This window comes from Nyctereutes procyonoides, unplaced genomic scaffold (genome assembly GCF_905146905.1).
Source record: "Nyctereutes procyonoides isolate TBG_1078 unplaced genomic scaffold, NYPRO_anot_genome, whole genome shotgun sequence".
Lineage (NCBI taxonomy): Eukaryota > Metazoa > Chordata > Mammalia > Carnivora > Canidae > Nyctereutes > Nyctereutes procyonoides.
This window is the reverse complement of record NW_026575024.1, coordinates 26,330,826-26,347,742: the sequence shown is the minus strand read 5'-3', so window position 1 is coordinate 26,347,742 and position 16,917 is coordinate 26,330,826. Positions and strand designations below refer to the sequence as shown.

Genomic DNA, 16,917 nt, shown 5'->3' with positions numbered 1-16,917 from the left:
TAACTTGAACTTGCACGGTGCTGGCACACCTGGGCTCCCTCACCTCCAAACTCATCAGGTACCAGAGCTGTCTTCATCACGAGTCATGGCCACGGCTGACAGCTGCGGGTGGTTCAGAAAGGCGAGCACCTAGGAGCCACGAATGTTCTGGATAACGAAGCCCCCCGGGCCTGGTGCAGACGGCGGGTGCGCCCAAACCGGCGCCGCGGCCCAGGTAGTCCCTGTCCGCCTGGGCACTCCCTCCCATCCCTCCCAGCCTCCGGCGGCCCCGGCCCGCTCGCAGCTCCGGCTCCTCCTCCGCCCCTTGCGTGAGATGGCGCCCTGCCAGTCGTCACTTCCTCGGCCTTCCCGCCGCCTCCCGCCCGCGCCCCCCGCCCTCGGCGCCGCGGGTGCCTGGGGCCTCGGCCCCAACCAGCCGCTTTCCGGCTCCCCGGGGCGGGCGGGGCGTTCCCGGGGGGGGGGGGGGACGCCCGCGCGCCGCGGCTTCGCGAGCCCCCGCGGCGAGGTCCCCGCGGCCCCCCGGCGCCCTCCCCTCGGGAGCCTCGGGCCTGCAGCCGCGCGGGGCGCGTGGGCGGCGCCGCGGGTCCCTCCAGCCTGGCGGCGCCGGCTCCTCCGGGCGCGCCCCACTCCGGGGTGTGATCCGCAGGGGTGCCCGGCTGCGGGGCGGAGGGGCAGGGGGCTGCCTGGTGGGGATGCGACCGCGAGTAGAGTGTCGGAGGGGGGTGAAGGGCAGGGGTGTACCAAGCAAGGCGCAGCTCCGAGCGGGCACCAAGGGTCGGGCAGGACTCCCGTCACGGACACACAGAACGTTCCATCACAGCCACCACACGCAGCGATTACTGCCCCCCACCGCTCACCACCATCTGCAGTGGTCAGTGGGGGCCACCCTGCGCCCGCATTCAACTGCGATCTAGGGGCAGCTATAGGAGACTTGCAGTTTTGCACAGTATAAATTACTCGAGCATATGGAGAACAGACTAACCAGACCCAAACGGGGAGCTGCAGATGATGGTAATTGCTTGGCACATGGAGGTACTAGAAATATTTATATGGAGAAAGAAACAAACTTGAAGTACAAGGATGCTGGGCAAGGGAATGTCTCAAATGCTGCAAACCTGGAGCAAATTGGCAGGTTTGTAAGAACTGTATTCTCCTGGGCTTGTAGATGGAAAGGTGGACATCTTGTCCTGAGCCCAGGGGCTACCTCTTGCTCTATACCAGACATTTTGCAAATGTGAACTTCAGTCTGAATTGCAGGAAATGTGCTTGGATAAGATGAAGTTGGATGAACCAGCGACGCAGCCCTAATCCCGCAAATGTAGCCGCACTCCTGCGGTCTTGGTTCCTAAACTTGTGCCCTTGGAGGTCAGCCTCCTTTGCCTGAAGTCCTGCCACCTCCTCCAGAAAGCCTTCAGCCTCCTCCTGCCCAATGAGTAAGGTAGCTCTCTGAGCCCCTGGACCCACCTCTCCACCTAGAGAGCAAGGTGGATTCCCTTGGGGCCCTAGCCAGGGATCTGAACCCACTGGGGTCTTAACTGAATGTTTGTGAAGTAAATGGAAAGCCATAGATGAAAGACCAGCCCACTGCCTTTGTACACAAAACACCTGGTACACACTTTAATACTTGTTACTATCCCACAGGCTTCTGGACTCAGGGATGACTTACACTGTGTGGCTGTGGCCACTGGCTCCAGATCACACAAGGTCAATCTGGACAAGAGGATCTCATTACCAGTTCCAGGGCCCAGGATGGGGAGGACTACCTTTGTTAGAGACTGGCCAAGCGGCAAAGTCGGAAGCCATGTCAGTCTCTCAACAGTTTGTCTGAACTAAGTGGGTAGGCACAAATGTGAGCAAGGTCAGGTCCTAGCTGTGTACTTGCCAGCCATGTACCTTGGACAGGGGATGGCAGGTCTTTTCCTGGTCAACCAGCATTCATTCTTCATCCTAACTGGCCTCAATTTCCTTCATGAAACCATTCATTTCGTCTCTCTCAGCTTTGTCATCACTGGCTGGTTTGGGGGAGGGCACAGAGCCCCATCAAAGCCAGTGAGACAGGAGATGCCTAGTGGGGCTCTTGTGAACACGAGGACTCCTCTCTCTTCTCTTTCTGGCCGGCACTGTGTGAGAATGACAGGGATGGAATGATGGCAGCATTCTACTACACAAAGGGGCGAGTCACTTTGTAGGGACTGAGGATGAAGTCCCCAACTATGGAAGACAGGGCCATGAAAGATAGGACTGCTAAGGCCAACCACGTTTGAGGGGCTGAACCAATTCTAAAAACTGCACTACATCTGGCATTTTTAGTTATATGAAATTTCATTAAGCCAATTTGATTTTCCTGACCCTTACATCCAAGTTTAAGTGATAATATGATGCCACTTACCTCAAAGACATCCTATTAAGATCTTTCATTTCAAAGTACAAAGTTTGTAGGTACTAATGTGAAGGATTGTTACTGTTGGCCCTATACTCACCATCCCTTTGGAGGCTAGATGTCTGGAGTTTCAAGTTCTTCCTCAGGCTCTCTCCAACCCTTTCCCAATCAGACAGGTTCACAACTTCCAAACACATCATTCAGAAGTTTTTAATAAACAACTTCATTATAAAAACTTTTTTTGAAAATGTAATTCTGTAAAACATTGAAAAATCTACTTTAACAAAGATACGCCCTGTGCATTTTCTAATGGCACTTATATTTTACAATTAAAAACCTTGTTTTATATAAAGCCAAAAATACTCCAAGAGGTTATTCACTGTGTTTACAAAGTGCTAGAAGGTTTTTGTCTTGTATTTTTCTCTCTTTAAATAATCTGGCGTTACGAAAGAGTGGCCCCAAAGCCTTGATCACTGGGAGGGAGGGAGGCAAATGAGAAGTGGTGTTTCAGGAGTTCTGGTGCCGAATATTCAGTGGAGGCAGCCACATAAGTAAGCTTGCATCTAAAGAAATTGGGCTGGAATGCTTCTTCCAAACCCCTCCACAAAGGCACTAGATTATCATGGTGAATCCTCCTCCTGTTAGAACCAGAACACCCCTTCCCTTGCCTTAGACCTTACTCTCCAGTGGTGAAGGTCATAGCCAATTCCTTCCACAGCAGGTTCAGAGCTCCAGGAGAGGCCAGGGTGGGGTCCCAGAGGAATCTGGACTTTTCTGGCCAACACCTGCCTAAGGCAAAGTTTCTTATTACATAAATATCCTTGTTAAAAAGCAAAATATTGATCCTGTACAATATAAACTGTTAAAAAAAATCGTGCTTAACAACAGCTCCTAGATAAGAGGGGGAAGTAGAGGGAATGGGGAAAACAGCTACCAAAAAGAAAGGGGGAAAGGGATTCAGACTACTAGAGGAGGCTTAGGGTAGTGGAAGAATTTCAACTTAGGACAATATCTACGAGCAAAAAAGTAATCACACCTGCTTCCCGGATTTCCATTAAATGCCATTTGTAAAAGGTTGGGGGGGGGAACTCATTGGTGCTCCTTTTCCCACCTCTCCCCTCTTTTAAAATGTGCACAGATCCTTTGAGCTGACACAGCTGGGTTAGGTCATCCTCTAGCCCCCAGGACTGCACTCCGCCTTGACCAGCTATGTGCAGGATGGGAGGTGCCTGCCTCCCCCCACCCCCTTCAGGGTGGTTCATCATTGACAGAGGTTGGAGGAGGTGGTGGGGAAAGGGAACATCACCCCTTTTTCCTGGTCCCTGTTTGGTCTCCGCCACATGCCATGGCTCCTGTCCTGGGCAGACACCCCTCAGGCTCTCATGGCCTCAGTAAAGGTACTGAAGTGGGTTTGGTACTGAGTGTAGGATAAAGCTGTTCTTCTCCTTTGAACAACCAGGCCAATAAGGCTTTTTTCTTTTCTTTTTTTTTTCTTTTTAATTTGGGGAAGGGAAGTTTAAGAAGCGGATGGGTGGCTATGGTCCAAAAACAGGTGAAGGCAGATGTTCCTCTGTACCAGCAAAGTTCACAGTGATAGGAAAATTCCTTGTGTGTGGTGAGGGCACTGAAGGAAGAGGGAAGGAGGGGTGGAAAGGGGGGGGGGCAAGGCCCCAGTTATAAGCCTTTAAATAGTTGCTCTGCCTGTTCTAGGAGTTTCCCAGCATCACTAATGGGTGAGAGAATTCAAGGGCGGACAGGAAAGGGGAGGCAGGGAAGAGTGGACTCCTCTAAGCCTGAGACTTTGTACTCTGTGGCCAGAGACCCACTTGCCTCTATAAACGACAGGTGCAGGGAAGGTGGCAGGGAGCAGGTGAAGAGCTGCTGGGTCTAGTGATGCGGACCAGAGGCAATAAGGAGGATGGCAGCATGGAGTCCTGCTTGGACCCTCACGTACCATTTCCTGTAATACGAGTCCCAGTAACATGCACAGCATGCAGGAGGTGGCTGCGTACCAAGGCGGACGCTTTTAAAAATAAACCTTAGTTAGTCCCTGGGACTCACTGAAACTAATTTTTAGAAGCAAATCACCTAGTCTGAATCTAACCTTGCCAGACATATTTATATCTGGTTTGTTTTGTTTCTTTTTAAAGGTATCCCAAGCTACCCTGCCTAAATCAAAACATGCTTGTTCATGCCACATTGCTTCCAATCAAGGGCCAGGGAGCTACATTTTAAGGCTTTCACCTCAAAGAGTACTGGCTGGGCTGAAGTAGAAGCCTGGATCTTGGAACTGCTCAGTTCCGGATGATAAAGCAAAGTGATTTCTAGAAGGGGGAGTAGGCGGACTGGGAGGAGGCTGAGGCAGTTCCTTGGTAGTTTGTCCTGAAACCCTAGTGGAGAAGCCAGCATGAGGCACTGCTAAAAGTGCCCCCAAACTACTGGCTGCGTTTGCAGGAGTTAACAGTAAAGAGGTAGAAGTGTGTTTCTGAATCAGAGTGGAGGTGTCTCAGGAGGGTCCCACATTGGTGGTCCCTGAGCGGCCTCCCTTTGTGAATGGGAAGAGCAAAGCCCATGCAGAACTGAGGAATGAAGCAGAGATGGGGTTCAGCAGGGCAAGGGCTGTGCTGTCTGTGGCAAGAAGCACCACAAGCCAGAAGAAAATGAATCATCTGTTGCAAGAAGCCCTAAGTATTGGGGGCAAGTTGGGGGAGGGGGCACAAGAGGAAGGTGGAATTTCTTTGATGGAGAGCAGAGAGGCCTATGCACAGTGGCCTAGAGTCCACAGTAACTGCAAAGTGGAGAGACAGGGATACTGCGGATAAGAGAAAAGGTATGTATGGGAGCCAATGACGTACCCATAGGTTAGGACTCAACTATCTGCCCAGCCCTAACTTCCTGAAAACTCTTCTTCCAACAATTCCACAACTTCCTGGAAAAGGAACAAGTAGGAGAGAGACAAATCAGGGTTTCACACCCTCTTCTTTGCTATCCACACCAGCTTAGGACCCGAGTTCCTCCTTCCAAGACTGACAACAGTTCATGATGTTTGGGGTAGGGATTGGGGAATGGGGGTGATAGAAACGGGCATGCCTTTCATTTCTTCCCCTCTCCAGTTCAAGAGGAGGGGGAGGGGTCATGATGTACTTGGAGAAAAACAAAATTGCAGACCTGTGAGAAAACGGCTCCAGTCTTCTTGCCTGTCTTGTGGACACTGCCGAGGAAGGCAGGAACAGACACAGTCATGGAAGATGGCAGAGACTGAAGCAGTCCAAAGTCAGTTTATTTCCCCACAGGGGAAAAATGTGACCTCAAGTGAAGAGAAGTCAGCGAGACCCGACTCCGCCTTGTAAACAGGGCTCCAGTTAACACCAGGTACCAAATGGTTCCGGCTGGTGCCAACTGGAATGGACTGGTGGGAATGGATTCACGACGTGTAAACAATGTTCACTGCAATCATTCTAAGGCTAACAGTTTGGCAAGGGAGGTGAATGGTGTGTCTGAGACGACTGTGTAAACGGTACCGTTGCTGGACAACACTGACTGGAAATGGAGGTGTTGGTACAGGAGGGATGGGGTGGTGGGAAGAAGAGGCCCTCTCTCCTGCCCACTGGCTGGAAGCAGGCGATGGAGCCAAGTGACCCTCTCTCTGCAGCAGGGCCTGACCAACTGCTGTGGGGTCTGCAGGTTGGGACCAGAAGGCGGGCTTCTTGGGCTATTTCTCTCGAGGTCATCCAAAGTGACACCCTCTATGTCTCCAAGAGTCGCTTCCTTCTCTGAAGAGAAGGAGGTTCTGACACTTTGGAGGGGGAGAGGGCTAAGTGTGGCTCCCGATTCAGATCAAAAAAGTAAAAGTAAAAATACCTGAAGTTCTATGGTATGAGATCTTTTCATGGGGGCTGGGGCTCAAGGTTCCTCCTGGAACTGATCCTGGAGCCTGAACCCCCAAACCAAGTGCTCCATACAGATACTGGAATTTTTTCTTTTTGAACCCAGCTCTGAAAGCTCAGCTGCCTTCATGAGGGATGCAGATAGGGTGGGTACAGAGGCTCCCTGACAGAGCCTAAGACTGGACTGAGGGCCTCCTTGGGGCTACTGGAATGCCTGGTGGAAACGAGGCAGGGTGGTGGTGCTCAGGCCAGAGGTGAAGACAGGAGGCAAGGAGTGCAGAGGTCCAAAGTTCAGTGGTCCCCCAGCTCCTGGGGAGTCTTGAGGCTGAGCTTGCAAAGTGGTGAGCAAGGGCTGTGCCTCGGCCTGGGAGTAGCCCATGACCAGGCCTCCTGTGGCCCCAGGCGGGTTACATGGGGGTAGATTGAGTGGAAGAAAGCCCAGTAAGTGGGAGAAGTCCACATTAGCAGCGCAGAGGGCCTCAGAGAGGTTGGCGGGGCTCTTGGTGAGCAGTGCTTCATCTAGGAGGGCCGCAGCTGCCGCCGGCTGAGGTGAGGCGGGCTGGGGTTCAGCGGACGAGAGAGACAGGCTTCCAGGAAGCTCCGCCAAAAAACTATCCACCTCCACTTTGGGCAATTTGTCAGGCAAGTATGAGGTAGATCCAAGCTGGTATTTTGGAGGAAGCTGAGCTGGGGAAGAGATTGGTGAGGATTCCAGAGGGTAGCTCATACCCATGGGCAACGTGTTGTGCACCAGGGAGTGTGGCATGCCTGTGCTGGGCATGGTAGGGATGTGGGCACCATACATGCCCATGGGCAACATGCCAGGGAAGGCCTTGGCCCCCATCACGTCCCGAGAGGCCATGCACAGTACAGGGCTCAGCTCTTCCTTCACACTAACTGTGGAGCTGCAGCTGAGTAGGCCTAACATGTCCACTGGCTCTGTCTTGATTTTGAGTAGCTCCTGCGAGTGGCTCTTCTTGACGTGACGTGTCAGGTGGTCCTTGCGGCCAAACCGCTGGGCACAGTACTGGCATAGGAAGTCCTTCCGGCCTGTGTGCACCACCAGGTGCCGCCGCACATCCTTTCGAGTATAGAACCGCCGGTCACAGTGGTCACAGGGGTGCTTCTTCTCCTTGGCACCGCCTGCTACTCGGCGTGAGTGGGCCTTCAGGTGCTCTAGTAGGGCCTGGGTACTCTCAAAGGTCTGCAGGCACACCTTACAGCTGAGGTCACCGCTGCTGGCGGCATGCATAGCCAGGTGGCGCCGGTAGCCTAGCTTCGTATTGTAATTCTTACCGCACTCAGAACAGTGAAGGGCCTCTTTGTTGGGGTCATGGGTCTGCAGGTGATTCCGCAGATGGTCCTTGCGATGAAACATCTTATCACAGTACATACACTGGTGGGGTTTCTGGGCTGAGTGGGTGGCCATGTGCCTGGGGGTAGGGATGGAGGATAGAGGAGAAATAAAGAAGGGAGATCACAAGGGCTGGCCAGACAACCGAGGTGTCCATTAACAGGGAACTAGATTAAAAAATTATGGTTGAGCCATGTGCTGGAACACAAAAGGATACTATGCCAGTCAGGATCTAGATTCTCTAGGTGTCCTCACCCACCTGCAAAATCACACATGTACTCCTAGTCTTTGCAGCACTGTTTGTAGTAGTTAAAAATCAGGAACAATCTATATGTCCATCAACATTCACCACTAACAACTGGTGAAATAAATTATGGTAAGTTCATAAAATGACTCAACTTTGTTTTAAAAAGTAAGGCAGCTTTGTATGTTGGGGAACATATAAAGGGAATAAGCTCTTAAGATATATGCAGTGGGAAAAAGCAATGGGACAGAACAGTGACAGAACAGTGTCTCAAAATGGTACTATGTATAGGAAAAGAGGGAAAATAGATGTAGGTTTGCTCAAAAAGATTTCTGGAAGGATATACAAGAAACTAACAACATTGGTTGCCTATGGGGAGAAGAGATAGAAAATTTATGGGTGTGATGGAGAATTTCATTGTATACCTTTTGGTACCTTGTGAATTTTTGATGTACGTGAATGTATTTCCTTTTCAAAAAATTATATTTAAAAAATTTAAAATGACACAATAAAAGAAAAATGAAATATATCTAAACTTCCTGATCTGAGAATCCCAAAATATAAGAGGCTAAGTCAAAAAAGGAAGTTTAGTATAGTGTGTAATACAATCCCTTGTGAAAACAAAAAGGGAAGGGAGTACATGTTTCAATGTCTTAGCAAGAATACACAAGAAACTGACGCCACTGGACACCTCTGGGAAGGAGAATGGTAGCTTCCAACACGAGGACAATTCATTCTTCACTGAATGCCTATTTGTATTATTTGAAGTATTTGCCATATAAACCAGCAACAATATAAAAAACTGTTCCCATGGTATACCACCTCAGTGTCCCTTGGTTTACCTGCTCCCATCTTGAAGGACAGCAGCTCAGAGTCCAGGAGTTATAATCTGGAACTCCACAGACACTTAGCAAGACTTTGAGGACCCACCATTTACCAGGCCCTGTGTGAACTGTCATTAACCTTGTTCTCCACAAGAGTCCCAAGCACAGGACAGCCCCACCCACCAGTCAGTAAGTGGCAGAGGCTGAATTTGAACACAGTCCTTTTTGAAACCTGAATTCACTTAGGTATGCCACCAATGTCTCCACTACAGCACGCAGTGATCCTTCCTACCTGGAAGGCATCAAACACAGCCATTACCATCATGCTACGTTTGTGAATGCTCAAACCTGAGTTACTGTGGAACTCCTGTGATATAACAGACATGATAATGTATGAGAGGGAGGTGTTGAGTGATCCACAGTCCAGTTCCTTCATTTTGCAAGTGAGGAAACCAAGACCTTAAGAGATTTAGTAACTCGCCAAAGCTCACACAGTGACTACAGATGGAGTTGGGGCTCCTGCCCGCCCCCAGACCAGGACCTTTCTTGCAGCCTCCCATGGACACCCAGATTGTACTAAGAAAGTCTAAGAGGATGGCCCCACTGGAGTCCACCTAAGACACGGGAGCACACAGAATTAAAGCATTCCTGAGGACTACAGAACTGTCATAAGGACAATCCCGGTCACACACTACCCTGTTACCTGTTTTAGTTTCTTCCTATCAACTGTTTTCCAGACAAGGAACTAAGGCTTTCTGTGGTCAACTTGTTGTTTTTTTTGTTTTGTTTTGTTTTTTGTTTTTTGTTTTTTTTAAGATTTTATTTATTCATAGAGACACAGAGAGAGAGAGAGAGGCAGAGACACAGGCAGAGGGAGAAGCAGGCTCCATGCAGAGAGCCCGACGCGGGACTCGATCCAGGGTCTCCAGGATCACACCCTGAGCTGCAGGCGGTGCTAAACCGCTGCGCCACCAGGGCTGCCCAACTTGTTTGTTTACTTACCTACTTGCTATCTGTCCCCACTACTAAGATAGTAGTATCTTATCAAGGTGGGCCAACAACTCCCATCTGCCTGGCTCACTACTCTATCCCTGGCACTCAATACTGTGCCTGGTACGTAGCAGGAGCTCAATAAATCAGCGCTGGCTAGATGAACGGATGAAGCGGTGTGCATCGGGTAGTCTATCTCATTTATAAGGGGCATGTTCTTGTTCCTCTGATGGAAAGGCAAGGATAAAATCTGAGCAGGCCCCTGCACTTCCAAGCTGTTCTGCTATATCTACTTTACACCAGGACCTTCACATCCATTTCACTTTATATGGGGCTCCTGGGCTTACAAGTTCCAGAGCAGCTGCTGAACCAGAGGACACCAGGGATTCTACAGAGACAGAAGTAATCACGTGAGTAGCAGGCTCATTAAGAAGATGAGGCACTGTAGGACCAAAGAAACTATGTGAACCTGGGTAAATTACTTCCCCACTCTGAGCCTCCACCTTAAAATTTACAGATGGGGGGTGCCTAGGTGGTTCAGTTGTTTCAGTATCTGTCTTTGGCTCAGGTCATGATCTGATGGAGCCTCGTATCAGGCTCCCTCTCTGCCCCTCACTAGTACTCTCTCTCTTTCCCCCTCAAATAAATAAATAAAATCTTAAAAAAATAAAATAAAATTGAAAGACTGGACCAGAGGGACTCCTTTTCTTTCTAAAGTTCTTTTTTTTTTTTTTTCCTTTCTAAAGTTCTAAGACCGATTCCTGACTATTCTCACCATTACCTGACAAAGGTGGGGAAAGCAGTATTGACAAAATTGTTCAATCTGGATTGTTCATGACTGACTGATTACTTCCCCATCAGAGTCTAATGTCTGAATACAAATATCAGCATTAGTTTTTAGTGAGTGACTTCAAATGGTTAGTGTTCAGGATACACTGACGGGCCAATTAACCTCCACTCCTCTGCACTCCTCTGTCACAGATAAAACCTCATACTCAGTGGAGTCATTTTGGCTTTGTCCTCTGGGAACCTCAGGGCAATAAGAAATATGGGAGTGTCACCTACCTATATAGCTTGTACTTGGAGGCAAAAGCCTTGCCACAGTGTAGCTGAGGGCAGCTATACGGTCTCTGCTCTGGATGGGGGAGGCTGTGAGGCCTCAGCTTCTCCCCATTTGAGAAGGGCGTCCCCGAGATTTCACATTGGCACTTCACTTGACTCTCCGCCTCCCGGCCCCGAGGCCTGGGAACTAGTTTCCAGCCCACTTCCTCCTCCTGCTTTGCATCTTGAATCCAGGGGGGGACGCTGGTGAAAAATGTGGTCATGGCAAGACTAATGGCGAAGGGCCATGTTATTCAGAAAGCCTCCCCATCAGCTCCACACGGGCTCTCTGCTCTGTCACAGCCTCCAACGCAGCCTTCAGAAAACAATCTCTTCACCTGAAACATCAGAACACCTGGTGTTAGGGAGCCCAATACCATGAAAACATGGGCTCTGGAGGCAGACAGATCCCATTCCAATCCCAGCCCTTCTATTTCAAAGCCATGTGACTTTCAGCCAATTACTTACTTCCCTGAGCTATCTCATTTACAAAATGGGCTTAATAAACTCCTAAATAGTAAGGATGGTTTGAGGATTAAACGAGATAATGAATAGAGAGCATTCAGCAGAAAACTGGGCACCTACTAAATGTTTAATGGTAACCATTATTACTAGTACTATCTAGTAATAGTAAACAAGATAATTTGAGGAAGTAAAAGCCCTGAACTCCAACTATTCTCTTCCAAGTTCACTTTTATATCCTTTCCACTAAACTTAGAGATAGCAGCTCCTCCTCCTCCTCTTTACCCTACCTCCTCCTCACCCACTACTTTCCATAATTCTCCTCCTCATGGAGGTGCTAAAGAGCAATAAAATGCCCAAAAGGCAACAGGGAAGGAAGAAGCCTTTGCTTAGGAATTTACACCCTGGAAAGTCAGTCCCGGGAGCCAGATGTGTTTCTCAGCAGAGCATCAATGAGTAGTTCTGCCTAAGGAGGCAACAGCAGACTCGCATTTCTCCTAAATGAAGACTGGTCCCATCCTACCCGCCATCACCTCTCTGGGTCTCCCTGCTTCTTTAGCAAAGCCTGTCCAACACCCCAGGTGCTGAGCGGTCCCTTCCACAGACCCTTGTAGCACATATGTATTTAATTTCTCCATTACGAGCACATAGCATACTTGCATTAGAACTCCAGCAAACTCTGATTCTTTGAAGGGTCAGATCACAGTTCTTTCGTTTCCACACACTTAGCATCTAGAAAAGGCCTCTCAACTTTCTTTTATATGGGTAAATTAATCATTGAATGCAAGTTGATGCAAGGCTAAGTTATGCTCAGAAAGTTCTGGTTTAATCTGGGGTCACAGCCCTTCCAAAGTGGGGAGCCAATATCTTGAAGTCTGATCCTTTCTCTTGTTGAGGCAGGGGGAGGGGAGGGCTGTGAGAAGGGGGAAAACTAGAGCAAAGATGACAGAGCTGTTTTTCTTGACATCAACTCAAAGGAAGAGAGGATGGGAGTTACTGTATGGACTCTCAAAGGGGGACAACAGATCCATATTCACACTCACAAACTCATCATAGATTACCAACTGCAAAGCAACTTGCCACAACGGGGGGGGGGGGGATTCCTTTTGAAGAGGTCATGCCAAAATCTGGTCATGAGGCTTTTCCATGTGAAGGGAGCAAAGAGGGTATCTCGGGATTGTCCACGAGAATCTGGGGAGGGCTCCAACCACACAAACAGTTGTGTGCCACAGAATGCTTGCTCAGCTCATTAGCACCTGCTGCTTACAGTGACCATTCATCCAACAGACTGGCCGTGAACGAGATGATGGGATCAGCGGGTTCATGCCCCAGAGAGCTTTGCTCATCATTAACGTGAGCTACGTCCTGTTCAGGAACCACTCCTCTTGTTGAAGAAACATTGCAATGTAATATGATAAACATTTCCCCATCACGAGTGGAGATTTGCCTAGAAAGATCTGCACAAAGGTGGCTGCGTTTTGCATGAGTCACATGCTGGGGAGGGGTGGGCAGCACTAAAAACTAGTCCCACTTGAGCCTTTGAGTCATCGTGGCGTACCTGCCTGCTTCACAATAAATCTCAAAGGCCTCTGACATCTGCCTTTCATGGTTTAAGTCCTTCCTTCTCAAGGGTGGAATTACCTGTTTATAATACCAGTGATTACTACGAACCTTGGAATTGGGTAGAGAGCGAGCACGAGTTTGAACATCTAGTTTGGAGGGAATTTCCCCTACCCTCAAAGTCAAATTCTACTCCCCCTTGTTACCCAGAATCATGCACCTCAGCCTCTGGAAAGCTAGGAAGCGCAGCCGGAGGGAAGCAAGTCCCATCACTCTGGCCAACGTGAGAGGGAAGCCTAGCCCTGGAAATTCCACACAAACTCAGAAAGAGAACAGTACGTCCCCTACCTCCCACACGTCCACCTCTTCTGTTCTCCTGAACAAGCACAAACAAGACACAGCAGTTTAGTATGCTGCTTCTGAAAGAGTGAGTAATGGGCTTCTAGGAAAGAAGCCGGTGGTGGCTAAGGAGAGCTCACGAGGTCGTACTGAGAGAATCAAAGGGGGAGGCAGCCATGTGCCTTCCTTGATCTGCTTTTAATGGATCTATGGCTTTAAAAGGAAACAGCCAACACCCTGATCCTATTCCCCCTACCCTTTTGGGTTTTTTTTATCTTTTTTTTTAAAGATTTTATTTATTTATTCATAGAGACAGAGACAGACAGAGAGAGAGAGAAGAGAGAGAGGCAGAGACACAGGCAAAGGGAGAAGCAGGCTCCACGCAGGGAGCCCAACGGGGAACTTGATCCCAGGTCTCCAGGATCAAGCCCTGGACTGAAGGCGGCGCTAAACCGCTGAGCCATCCAGGCTGCCCTACCCCTACCCTTTTAAAAAGGCACAGCGGAAGTCCTTACCTAGAGTCACCAACAGGCTGCTGGATAACCAAAGCTTCCAGTGTTACCTTAGGAGCCCTTTGGGAATCTAGTCTCTCTCCCTCTGTCCTTTGTCTGCAAACTCCTCTCCTCCAGGAAAATTCCTGGGCCTCTCTCCTTCAGACTTCTTCCTGGGCAAAACTGAAAGAATTCTGCTTCTCTTTCAAAGCCGCTTTTCTGGTCTCACACTCTAACCTTAACAACTGTAGAGAAGCTGACAGAACCTGTTCCCATAAAACAAACACAATCAATCCCTCCCAGTTACTGGTATAACTTGGTATATTTTCATCCAAAGATTCCTTCTGGCGCCTGATCTGAAGAGGGAGGTAGTGTGGAAAGAACCTTGGACTTGCTATCAGGAGGGCTGCCACTTACTGGCTGTGAAACCAGGGGCAGGTTACTGTGTTTCTCTGAATCTCAGTTTCAATTCCTAAAACAAAGATTTACTCCTTACCTAGAACAGTCTCATGGAGGATGAAGTACCTGACATAAAGTGTGTGAGTACATGCAGAGCCGTCTCCCGGGTCTATATACTGTGTCTGCCTCTTTTCCGCACAGGGCCTGAGTAGTACTTCTTTTTTTTTTCCCCCTTTAATGTCACTTCTCAGCCCTCCGTGTGAGCTTCCTTCCCTTCACAACATCTCCCCAGAATGCAGCCTTCCCCTTTTCCCTCACAGTCAAGCCGCAGCACATCCCCTCTAACCAGTGCCCCCTGCGCTCCCTTCCTCCCGCACCACATCCTGGGCTGCGGTTCTCTCACTTTAGGAATCTCTTCTATTACGTTACTAAGGCTCTGTACCCCAAACACAAATGCTTTCTAAAAACTCTCAAAGACCCTCTCTGGAAGCTGAAAGGAGACAAATAGCTCCCTAGTCTCTCTGTCCTGCTGTGTGCCATGATGGCCTGCTGCCCTCTGACGAAACTATAGTTTTTATGGTGTTACATCATCTCTATAGAAACTGTGTTCTTTCTCCATTATTAGCCTGTTTCCTCATCTGTAAAGCTAAAAATACTTACCTCACAGGCTTGTTGTGAGGATTATTTTAGTCAGGTATGCAAAGGGCTCAGCATAGGGCTTGGCTTGCTGTAAGTACCCAACAAAAGGCAGCTATTATCTTTGCCTTTGTATTGAGTTGCACGTTCCCATCTAACCTGCTGCTGCCAGCAGGAAACTCTCCTAACCTTCCCAAAACTGTGGAGGAGCAGCCCCCGTGCAGCAAGGAAAGGGTTAATCCCTAAGTGTTCTTAACGAGAGAGACCCATGGAGGATTAACAGCTCCACTTCAGTGACTACCCTAAAATAGCTTTTATCCCTCCAGCCCAAGAGCTACTTGGGGATCTGAAGAACTCAATTCAACACCTGCCGAGGAGGAAACACACCCGGGAACACACCCTGGAACGTTCCTTAGGGTGGACAGAATCTTCCCTTAAGCAGAACCCAAAATAGCAACTGGGAAATTATAAATAGACTGAGAGAGGGGGAAAAAAAAAAACAACAAAAAAAAACCAGGTCTTGACCTGAGCACCAGAAACAAATCCAAATGACACACTGACTGGCTGGAAAAAAGTGAGAAGGAAAGGGGGGAATGGGAAGAGCTGCCCGCCTCCCTCCCTCCCTCACACACACTCCAGTGGTGGGAGAATTAAATTACAGGGAGGCCTGAGAGCCTCAATGACTTGCATCATTCCAAGGGACATCAAACAGGATTAACAGGGGTTGGATTTACTCTCGGGCTGCTAGTTCTTCTGTCACTGTAGATGGGCCCTCTTTGCAGTCCCTTTGATTCACTCTTTCCTCCCATTCCCGCTGCCTCCCACTCCTGAGGAGGCCTTGAGTAAATGGCTGCAACTCACTACAGCCCCATTCTCATTACAAGGAAGCCTGGTTGGACACCCCTAAGGACTCCCCCCCCCCCCCGACGAGTGGCCTCATTGTGGGGGGCAGGGCTAGAAATCCAAGGCCAGACTCTATCACAGTCCCAAACTAACAGGTGGAAAAACATACAAGCCAGGAGACAGGCTACTCTTGCAGGTGAAAGCACCAACTCCCCACACCAGTTGTCCCCTCATCTTCCACCTTACAGGTCCCTTTCCCCCCACCAAGCTGGGGCCATAGCCTGCGATTTTTCAGGGAATAACCAGGCTCCTCTGGCAGCTTTCAGATCACTCCACTGTATGGTGGAAAATATTCTATTCCCCTGGAGCTGGGAGAGATGGGAGTGGACGCCTGCCAGAGAAGGGACAGAGATTCAGGTAGAAGTCTGGAGGAGGTCTCAGGGATGGGAAGGAAGGGAAAGTATGATAAAGAATCATTAGCAAGTTAACTGAATCTCTAAGGGACCTCCCCCCCCCCCCGCCCCAAACAGAAAGAGATGGGGGATTATAAAGGCTGGAGGATTCCAGGGATTGAAGATAATTAGAAGTGAATTCTCTGAGTATTAATGGTCTCAAAAGCATAACCAGATGGATGATATCTAAGGTTTGGGAGTATGGTGACTGAGGAGGGAATCATAGGTAGAGCTTATTGGGGTTCTCCAGAGCCAGGTATTTGACGGAAGCCTCAAAATGGGTTATGTGGTTCTGGGAAACGAAACGGAGAGTAAAAAGCCGAGTATTTGGAGCAGGAAAAGGGGTTATGTGGGTCCGGTAGGCGTGTCTGAGGGGAGGGAGCAGGTGCAGCTTATCTGCGTCCCCCAGACCCGGGTCCCTGGTAAGGTCAGCAGCGCGTTATCTGGGTCTCCAGGGAGCCTGGGGGTTCAAGAGTAGGGGACCCTCGGGGGGAGTCTCCAGGCCTCGGTAGGGAGGGGGCCACTGGGGTTTCTTCCGGTCCCCCGACCAGGTATCGGGTCCGCGGAGAGATTTCGTCACCCCGGGGCCTATCTGGGTCCGAACTGGCGTGGAGGGGGCCCCCGGTCGGGGGTGCGGGCGACCGCGCCGTGGGGCCCGAGAGGAGAGGCGCCGCCGCGCCGGGTGCCGGGCGCGCGGGCGCAGCGAGACGGCCTCCCGCCCCGCTCCCCGCCGTCCCCCGGGGCCCTCGCCGGCACTCACCGCGCTCGGGGCCCCGCGCTGCGGGCAGGGCCGCGCTCGGGCTCCGCCAGGCCCGCTCAGGCCCCGGTAGTGGCGGCGGTCGGGCCATTGTGCGGTGCATTGTGGGAGCCGCGCGAGCGGGCGCTCGGGCCGTGGAGGGGGCGGTGCCGCGGGCTCTCTATGATCCCGCCCGCCCGCGGGCTAGAGAGGCCGGGG

General features: G+C 50.2%; 1 protein-coding gene across 3 annotated transcripts; it reads right to left on the bottom strand.

The window, feature by feature from the left end:
- Positions 1–2,574: 2,574 nt before the first annotated feature.
- PLAGL2 (PLAG1 like zinc finger 2) lies at positions 2,575–16,872 on the bottom strand. 3 transcript variants are annotated; one of them, XM_055344943.1, is made up of 3 exons: positions 16,723–16,872; positions 10,745–11,118; positions 2,575–7,700 (listed from the first exon to the last, which is right to left on the bottom strand). In XM_055344943.1, the coding sequence occupies exons 2-3, from the start codon at positions 11,002–11,004 to the stop codon at positions 6,470–6,472; spliced, it is 1,491 nt and encodes a 496-aa protein (XP_055200918.1). In that variant the 5' UTR covers positions 11,005–11,118; positions 16,723–16,872; the 3' UTR covers positions 2,575–6,469. The 3 variants fall into 3 exon arrangements, with proteins under 3 accessions (XP_055200918.1, XP_055200925.1, XP_055200932.1); XM_055344950.1 differs by lacking the exon at positions 16,723–16,872 and adding an exon at positions 13,657–14,859; XM_055344957.1 differs by lacking the exon at positions 10,745–11,118.
- Between the last annotated feature and the right edge of the window lie 45 nt (positions 16,873–16,917).